The following is a 9,579-nucleotide window of genomic DNA, read 5'->3' on the forward strand; positions in this document are numbered from 1 at the left end:
GAAAATAAACATATTTTTAGGTTACGGTAGTTGTTGTTGTGGAACCGGCGTTTCTCTTCCACAGTTCCGATTTTTTGTATCAGAATAATTTTTCGGTTGGAATCAATAATTCAAACTTCTAAAATACAAATTGAGTTCGTACCTCATTTGAATACTGTTCAAACCTGTCAAATAAAAAAATGGACCTAATTTTTGTTTTTGAAACTACTGCAAATTGGCTTTCAAATCAAGCTGATCCTTTTTTTTCTCATTTCAAGATTGTCGAGCATTTGCCTCCGAAGTTATTAGCCTTAAATTCTGACGTTTCGATTCTTTTACAAGGGCGAATCATCCCAGCGAGTTGTGCTTGAGGTGGAATTCAATACATTTTTCTCAAAAATTTTCAAAAAATTAGCTACCCGGGCCGACCGGGCCGGGTCACCGGGTCGGCCCGGAATTTGACAAGTATGGAAAACGCGGCCGCAGAAAGAAACTGCGGCTGGCACCAGTTGATCTCAAAAACCGAAAAGAGAACGAGTCAGAGGGGTGTCTAGCACGATTTGAAAGAAGGCAGTGCCATAAGCGGCGATACTAAAGAATTGCGCAAGGCAGTTGGCAATAGCGTTGGGGTATGGGAAAATTACATTTCGTTAAAAAATCCTGTTGTGCAAAGATGGAAAGCTAATATTTCGCTTCTCTGAAGCACTTCTGAACTTGCGACTGATCAAAAATCCATCAAAGACATAGAACCGAAAGAAACAATGCACAAAATCTGCCACACACAACTGAGGAAAGAGAGGCAGAAAGTACGTCTTGACAGTCTTGGTCGTCTGATGATAGGAGGAAATAGAGACATACGCATATGTGGGCGCCTGTAGAACATTCGGAAGTAAAAGAGGGGCAACTAGAGGGCCCAGAAGGCTGCATACATTGGTACAGAGGGGCACACACGCATAAGAGCGGGAGAATGATAGAAACCGCGCCGATGGGAAAATGGACAAACAAAAAAACTAACGGGGGTGGCGCCGGACGGAGAAATGACGGGATTGGGTGGAAACGCCTTGGGGTACTGCAGACAAACTTTTGAGTACTGTAGAAAGGTAATTGGTACTGTAGAGAACCAATTAATTATAGTTTCAACTAATCCCTGGTACTCTAGGAAAACCGTGTGAAATGCTACATTTCCACATTTATGATCAGTCCTGGGACTGCGCTCAGTGAAATACAAAGCATACCCTAAAATCTCTAAGCAGCTGTAAACAGAAACTGGCAGATTTGTTGAATTATACGATACTAACAGAATCAACAGAAAGTTTTTATTCTGATAAGAAAAACTTCGAATAGTATAACAAGGGAACAAGGGAACCTCAACACCTTGTAAATCTAAATTTCGATGGAAGTTTTAGGGTAGGTTAGGAATAGCCTATCTAGTCACTTATGAAAATTGTAAAATCCGCTTGCCAATTCCAGTCAAGTTTTTTTTTTCAGTTTCAATACCGAAAACCGCGTTTCAGTGAAAAATAGCGACTTTTAAAAACGATTTTCCCAATTGCTAGGACGTTTTAGAACCTGACATTTGTTTTGTTATACCTGAAATTGAATGCAACTTCGTATTTCAGACATTATCTCAATTTTTTCAATTTCCGAATAAATCTCAAAAAAAAAACTGCTTTTGAGACAATGTCTGAAAAATATGAAATTTCAGTCAGTTTTGAATATAACACAATGAAATATATTTTCTCGATCGTTCCGGGAGTTGAGTTAGAAGTTGAAGACTATTCTTAACCTATCCCGAAAATTTCCATCAAAATCTGGGTTTGCAAGGTGTTGAGGTTCTCCTGTAAACAAATTTTCACAGAACAAAATACTTGAAATGTGCAACTAGACGTTAAGAGCTGCCAGCGCCTCTTTCTTCTCATTTTCGATCATGGCCATTTTCAGTTGAAATTGTTTCTCCAATTTCTCCATCTCCATGTCCAAATTTTGGCGGGTTGACTCTTGTTTGATTTTGATTCTTCCCTCGTTGAGCTTGATCACCTTATTTTTATGGCGCTCTAGATATTCGTCCAGCTTGTAGGTACAACGAACGATGACAAACTGCTCAACGGCTTTCACAGCATTCAACGTGCTTGCAGATGTGTCCAAACGGCTTACAAACAAGTCGGCATTGTAGTTGATATTGAGGATTTCTTGTTCACACTTCTTTTTCTCATCTTTTTCATAATCCAGAAGTCGTTTGGAAATGGTGTCGAGGAAACCTGTAAATTATGGGTGTCTTATTGGCTCATAAAGTGTTTAGTACTTACTAGATTTGTGCTCCATCAGACGACAGAAGAAGAAATCCAAGTCATCCTTTTGTTTCGAATTCATATCCGGAACTGAAAACGGGAAAAGTTTTCTTTACGAAAAGATACCCAAAAATCTCCAGCTAACTCGAAAGTTACTCACCGGCCTCTTCGAACAATTTTCGGATCTCGGATTGACAGGTTTTGAAGTCCATTGGTTTTTCGGAAGGATTTGAGTCCGTGGTTTCAAGAATCCCCAGTTTCGAAGACATCTGAAAATTGAAATTTCAATATTTGAACTTTTTTTTGCATCATTCTGGCGAATAAGGGTAATCTCTCTCTATGGGAAAGAGTGCAATGGGAAGAGATAAATGGATAGGTAGCAAGGGAACAGTGAGAGGAACGCTGGTTTTCGAATGTCAATGTCACAAAAAATGAAGGAGAGAGGGAGAGACGGAGAGACGTTTTCCTCCTGCAAATGCGTTAGCCATAGACAACGGAATGGAGTAATGAAAAGCAAACAGTACGAAAAACACGAGAAAGCGAGAAGGAGGCATACAGTGAAAGAAGTAACTCTTAGCTACTTTATGTGGTCAAAAGCAGGAGCTATCCACTTTCATTATAAATTCAAGTCTACTATCAATTTGGATTTCTGGTTAGGGTGTACGACCGGATTGCAGTTGCAAAACAAAACAATTGAACTATGGAACAGCGTGGTCAGAAACAATCAAAATTCCAATAAATTCGAAGTTCAAATAATCCCTCGTTTCAAACTGATAGAGTTCTATTCTGATCTGTTCTGCTCCTCTCAATTTTATCTTTTGAAAGTTCCAATGCATCCAGTTTCATTTTGCTTGTCTTCTCTCGTAACAGTTTTATGCTGCAATGTTTTATTGCGTCGTACCACTTTTGTTTTTGACCGAAATGACGTGTCCGGAATTTCCTATCGAGAAATGTCACGAAAAGTGGTTGTGACCGAGTTTGTGTTAATTTGAGTTGTATATAGATTTGACTCAGACTATGAGAAACGAACTCGGCCGTATTGCTAGTATGTTTCAAAACGACTCGAAGAAATCTATTTCTTACTATGGAAACTTTTCTGTCTGTCCATGCGTCTGTCTTGGACATTTACGTAAATAACTTCTCACAACAGATGACTCCTAAAATGGTGTGTGGTGTGTAGCCATGGAATACCAAACGCTTCATGTTCATGCTGTCTCGGGGTTTCTAGCTAATAGGGAACCTTCAAAATGGAGAAGTGATGATATGCTAAAAATTAGTTTTCATGAAATTTCATGTTTATGTGCTGAGCATCGAAAAATCGGATGAATGGGTATAACAAGTTCAAATCGAGCAATGATTTAGAGAAATGGAGCGAATTTGGAAATCGCGTGATACTATTGCCTTTTTCGGTGTCTCTTTTATTAAGCAAGTCGTGAGAAAAGTCAAGGAAGGAGTACGGTACTCTAGTCGAACTGCAAAAAATGAAAAAGTTGAAAAATAGTAAAATGAGAAAAGGAATGCTTCAAAATTTAGTTATTAGGTCCAAGTTGTCAGGCGCGAATTTTTTTACCTTTTTCAATCAAAAACGGAGAAAGTAATCTAGCCTGGAAAAAAGGGTGGCCTTGAAACACCTAGCTCATTTTTATGACAATTACCACGCCGTATACATTTTTGAGAAGACTACTGGCGCAGAAGACGTCTGGTATATTGGATTTCGAAAGCTGCTAATTTCGGATACGATATCTTCTTTCACACTATTTGGATTATTTTATTTTCTCGCCCCCACACTTTATTATTCATTTCTCCTTTTTCGACACTGTGAACTGATAGAGGGGTGATACGTAGTACCATTCAGAACACACAGGCACTCACCTCATCCTCCTCTCCCCCGTTTCTTTGCCCAAACAGCAATAAAAAGTATCTGCGCTCAATTGCACTCCATGCTCCGGTGATTGCGCAACAAAAATCATCTGGAGGTTTCTCAACAGTCTTTTTTTGTTCATTCGTTTTTTCTCTGCCGGTTTTCTGACTTCTCTTCGTAATTATTTTCAGATATTTTGTTGAAAAGAAATAGTTTACAATTCTTAGTGTAAGTAATGATTCTTGTTTGGCGCGGATGAACCTTGTGGCGAAAAATTTACATGAAGGCGCATAGCCGCTCCTTAATCGAAAACACTTACGATTTTTTACAAATAAATGTGTGCGCTTTTGATACAGTACTTCAGAATTATTTTGTTTTTGCCTATATTCTCTCAGATTTTTGCTTGCTTTTGCTTGAATTCTTCAGAATCTCATGAATAATCATCCGATTTTTCTTGTAAAGTAGAAAAACTGCCTAAATGGGCCAGAATAAAATAATTTGGAAATTCTGTATTAAAGGCCACAAATTTCTTTGTAAAAACTGTAGCTGTTTTTGTTTCAGTACCGGCTATTTGCCTTCAAATAATTTTTCCGCCCCAGGTTCATCGGCGCTGGACAAGAATATTATTGATGTTTACTGTAAATGTTGTAACAATGGAAAGGCCACCATTTTTTAAACTGTTTTTGAAACAAACATCATTCGCTTGATAAAGTATTTCGACAACTTATCTTTTGTGCTTCCCTAGATGTACTGCTCTTATTGGACATCCTACTTTTTCTTCTCTCGAAATTCTCGAAATTCTCTCTGCCCTACACTAATGAGCTGCTCGCGCCCTCATCAGCAGAAAGATCAAATCATCTCCTGAAATTCTTCTTCCGGCGGTGTCCATAGTAATTTTTTATTTAGAAAAAAACCACGCCTTCTCGCTTCCACTTTGACGTCTAATTACAAATTTCTCAACCCCTCTCACTATTCCCCTTTGACTACTAATTACTTTATCATCAAAAAGTGTGCTATTACCCTAGCCCTTTTTTTCTCGTTTATATTATACTCTCTAGCTCTCTTCATTTCTGCCTACCTAACTCGTTCTCCTCCCTAAAAAGAGGTCTTCTGCCGCTCCCAATAACCATCGTCCGGTCTCTCTTACTGACCCATTTGTCCGTGTTTCTAGACGTCTACCTTGTAACTCTGTTGAAAATGTCTTTCTCCGTAAGTTTAGTAAATATTCAGAAAGGATTTTTGCAATCTGATCGTATACTATCTCATCGATCAATTTAGTTACTGATCTCAAATCTATCAGAACAAAATCCCGTTGACATCATTTTTTTTCGATTTCCAAGAGGAATTCGACCAGGTCTACTATCAATTCCTTGTTTGTCTGGTTTTCATATTTTGCTAGGCGCCCTATGAATCATTCAGCTTCGACACAACTCTTCCAAATATTTCTCAGCCATTATACCTATTATGAATGCTATGAAGTCATGTGAAGTCTTATACTTCAAATGAATTCCGCTATTGTGTACTCTCTGCTCATTTCAATCTTCTATTTCCCTATTCATTCCGTAGATAACCTTATGGAAGATTTTCTCAAAACCACATGTTTATGTACTATCATTTAACTTCTGAATAAATAAATTACAAAGTACGTGATTTTTTCTTACTGCTTGTGAGCCACATCTTTAATAGGAAAATAGCTTAATTAAAAACTCAAAACTTTTAGATGTAGTGTTAATTTGTCCCGAAAATGTGATCAATTTTTTATTTAACGTGTTTTCAGGTTAGAGAAAGCGTCAGTTCTCGAAGTGAAGTTCAAACGCTAGCTCCGCCCCGTTGGATGTCAAACCATCATGCTCCAAACTTTGTGGCTTCGCAGGAAGTTGCTCGCTATGATTCACAGAATGACGTAATGCCTAATACCGGTGAAAGAAATGGATATTCTCCACGTCCTGTTCATAATGGTCCTCGTTTGGGGCAGCCTGTTCCGAGCCGTATTTTTTCGCGTGAGGGGAGAATGTATGATACACACAATTTCGGGATGCCAAACAACTTTGAACCGAATGGATTTACCACACGCCGTGTGCAGGATCCTTTCTTGACGAGACATCCTGCTCCAAACCGCATGATTTCGCGTTACGCTGAAGTCTACAATCCACGAAGTGTCATTCCACCAAATTATTCCGAATCAGCTTACATGGCTCGACACATTCATCCAGCTCCCGACCAGGTATGAATCATTCGTGGACATCACAATCCATATAACACTCTTTTACAGCAAGATTACAACGATCCCGCAGCGCATTATACTACACCACCGATGAATGGACCATCCCATCTGAACACGGTTGGCAACAACGGTTCTGGGAACCATATCAGCCCATACCATTATGATACTACTCACCGCGTCACACAACGCCGTCGTCAAATATCATCGGTGGACCTGTATTTCAGTATTTCGGAGCGAGGCTCCAACCCCATGCGTGATCTTCCAGATTCCTCGAGCTGGGATGCTGTTGATCCGTACAATTTGCCTCAATTCACGTGAGTTGTAATATTTTTCAACTTTTTCTTAAAACATCCACATTTTTAGTTATGACCTGCTGTTGCAATTGTCGAGAGAGCACCGGAAAAAGTTCACCAATTACTTGTGGGTTTGAAACATAAACTAGTTTTTGAATACAAACAATATTTCAGCGTCGCTCTCAGTCTATCAGACTCGTTCAGCTATCGTATGGAGTGCTGGTTGTCCGAAACGAAATAACATGTTCTGCTCGTTGTTCCATGGTTAATCCATAATTTCCATAATTCGGTTTCTTCTGATGTTACGAAGGTTTTTTTTTAATTTATAAAGTTTTTAATCCTGTGAATAAACCCCAGTTTCGGTTTTTAGTCTGATTAACATTAAGCTGAGACAGAGTTTGAGTTACTGTTGAGCTGTAATTGGCATGAGAACAGTGGATAATTTATGAGATACCATAACGATCATTCCTAAAATGCACGATCATTCCTAAAACGAATGTCCGGCTTCAAAAACTTCTCTGTCTCTCGAAAGAGTAAATATTTCTTAATGTTGAACAAACTGTTATCTGTTAAAATACAACTTTCTATCTCCCACTTTCTAGAAAAACTTCTCTAGAAAACTAACTAATTTTCATTTATTTGTATAGAGTTTTCTTAAATTTTGTACTAGAGAAACGAATTCAACTGTATTGCTAGTAAGTTTGAAAACCTTTTCAAAAATATGTCCAAAAGCTGCTAATTTTGGAAACGATATTTTCTTTCACCGCTTATTCTGTTTTTTCCCCACACTTTTCCCCCTCTTTTTACCGCACTGCGACCCGCATACGTAACATACAGACCACGGACCATACAACACACAAAAAACTCATCCTCCTCTCCCCCTTCTCTATTCCTAGTTAGCAATAAACATTAATTAGCAAATAACAGTCCATTGCACACTAATCGCCAGTGTCGATGCAACAACAGATATTGGGAGATCCCTCGTTGCGCGCGGCCGCAGTCATTTTTTGTTCACTCGTTTTCTTTTCGCAAGTTCTCTGCATATTTTTCTCGTTTCTGTTCCGATTTTTACTAAAAAGTAATATTTCACAACTTTCAGGGTAAATTCTTAATATTTCCGCACGATGGAACCACAACCCATTCCGATCCCACCAGCCGCCTTTGTTCTCAACGAAAACACTGAATCTTCAATGGTAATTTGTTTCGTTATGATGGACTATTAAAAAAGTATACTACACAAGAAAGTTCCTCAACTTATTCATATTTTCTTTTTCAAAATCAAAAGTCGAACAGTTTAAAACAAACCCATTGAAATTTTGGAACATTTGATATCACTTACCGATTTTTGAACATGAATGAAGTCATTTTTTTGCATGAACTCTGTTCTCTCATTACGTTTGCCAAGAATACGTTTTAAAGTTAAAACCTATCTTCATCAAAATTACCTTTTATTTTCTGAGAAAGGTTCCCATCCTCTGTGAATTTGTATTTTTCTTTCTGACCAGTAATCAATATGTGTGATAAGAACAGCTCAATTAACAAAATTTTCTGATATTCACGACCAATTTTCATCGAAAGTGCGAATAATTTTTCATGTGACCTATTTTCAGATATCGCAGTGGAAAGAACTGGACACTTCCTATTCTGACATTCCGATGCCAGCTGCGCCTCATTTGATGACAGTTGATCATGCTTCAAACCACCGCCTGGGTTTATGTGACGTTGCTCTCCGTGGTCCACGGAATGTTGTGATGCCGAATAGCGCCGAACTAATTGGAAGTGCTCCACGCCCTGTTCAGAATTCTCCCATGCTAAGTCAGCGTGCTCAGGAGCGTGTGGTTTTGCAAAATAGTAAAGGCGTAAATCATGTTGATTTATCGAATGTTACCGAACCAGCTCGACACCCAGGGCATAGTCATGGAATGGTTACTCCCGACCAGAAGATGCAGAGAATTGATGGATACCACAATCCAAACAACATTAATCAAAATCAAGAGTACAAACATTCAATTTATGTTCCACTTCATCCTACTCCAACGATGCTTGGACTTCCAACTGCTTTTGCTCCGAAAAGTTACAACGGCATTGCTGAAATTCTTGAAAAAGCTGAAAATCCCACCCCAGCAGTGTCCCGGCAGATGACTGAACATAATAATACTCAGCTGACACCTCAAGACCACATGATACAGAGAAATTATGAATATCAGGATTCATTCTACTTCTTCCCACCGCAAACGAACAACTATCCAATGCATGCTCAACTGTATCCTTCTCCACCGATTTTTGAAAATCCTCTTACAACAACATTGTCTACTGGAGCGGACAATTTCATCCTGGAATGTCTACCCGCGTCACTCAATACGGTCTCAAAACTCCATCTGAGGCATCAATGGAGATGTTCGCTAGTCTTTCACAGTGGGGCTCAAACCTCATGCACGATTTCTCACATTTCACCAGCTGGGACGTCAATCCGTACGATATTCAGTACATGTCGTAAGTTATGATATTTTCACTTTTGATCTGAACCTTCACAGTTTCAGTTTCAACGAAATTTCGGATCTGGGAAGAGAGCACCGGAAGACTTACAGCCAATACTTGTGAGTTTAGACTAACAATTATTTTTGAAAACACATAAGATTTCAGTATTTCTCTCTTTTTCGCCGACTCCTTTCGTTACCGAATGCAATCTTGGTTGGCGGACACGAAGCAATGATGCGATTAATTATTGAACCTGTTGAATTTCAAATCACCCGTTTCTCATCACGTTTTTTTCTAGATTTTAGATTGTGAAAATTTCATTTTAACTATATGATTATGATACCGTAAAACCTCTAATAGAACGACACCCGGATCGTCCACTTTGAGCCTATATATCTCATTTTCTGTGAAAGATATCAAAACGTGGCTAACTAGTAAAATGTTGCTGATATCCTG

The 9,579-nt window shown here is 38.8% G+C and overlaps 3 protein-coding genes across 3 annotated transcripts; 2 read left to right on the forward strand and 1 right to left on the reverse strand.

Moving 5' to 3' along the window:
- Positions 1-1,860: 1,860 nt before the first annotated feature.
- CBG27813 lies at positions 1,861-2,536 on the reverse strand (the record flags this gene model as incomplete). Its single annotated transcript, XM_045239979.1, has 3 exons — positions 1,861-2,237; positions 2,286-2,357; positions 2,428-2,536. 3 exons carry the CDS (start codon positions 2,534-2,536, stop codon positions 1,861-1,863), a joined length of 558 nt encoding a protein of 185 aa, XP_045099884.1.
- Positions 2,537-5,962: 3,426 nt separating this feature from the next.
- On the forward strand, positions 5,963-6,886 carry CBG27814 (the record flags this gene model as incomplete). The annotated part of the gene is made up of 3 exons (XM_045239980.1): positions 5,963-6,352; positions 6,401-6,666; positions 6,820-6,886. 3 exons carry the CDS (start codon positions 5,963-5,965, stop codon positions 6,884-6,886), a joined length of 723 nt encoding a protein of 240 aa, XP_045099885.1.
- An 883-nt stretch (positions 6,887-7,769) lies between these two features.
- On the forward strand, positions 7,770-9,374 carry CBG27815 (the record flags this gene model as incomplete). Its single annotated transcript, XM_045239981.1, has 3 exons — positions 7,770-7,838; positions 8,256-9,138; positions 9,289-9,374. The coding sequence occupies 3 exons, from the start codon at positions 7,770-7,772 to the stop codon at positions 9,372-9,374; spliced, it is 1,038 nt and encodes a 345-aa protein (XP_045099886.1).
- Between the last annotated feature and the right edge of the window lie 205 nt (positions 9,375-9,579).

Source organism: Caenorhabditis briggsae (genome assembly GCF_000004555.2).
Source record: "Caenorhabditis briggsae complete genome, chrX, whole genome shotgun sequence".
Taxonomy (NCBI): domain Eukaryota; kingdom Metazoa; phylum Nematoda; class Chromadorea; order Rhabditida; family Rhabditidae; genus Caenorhabditis; species Caenorhabditis briggsae.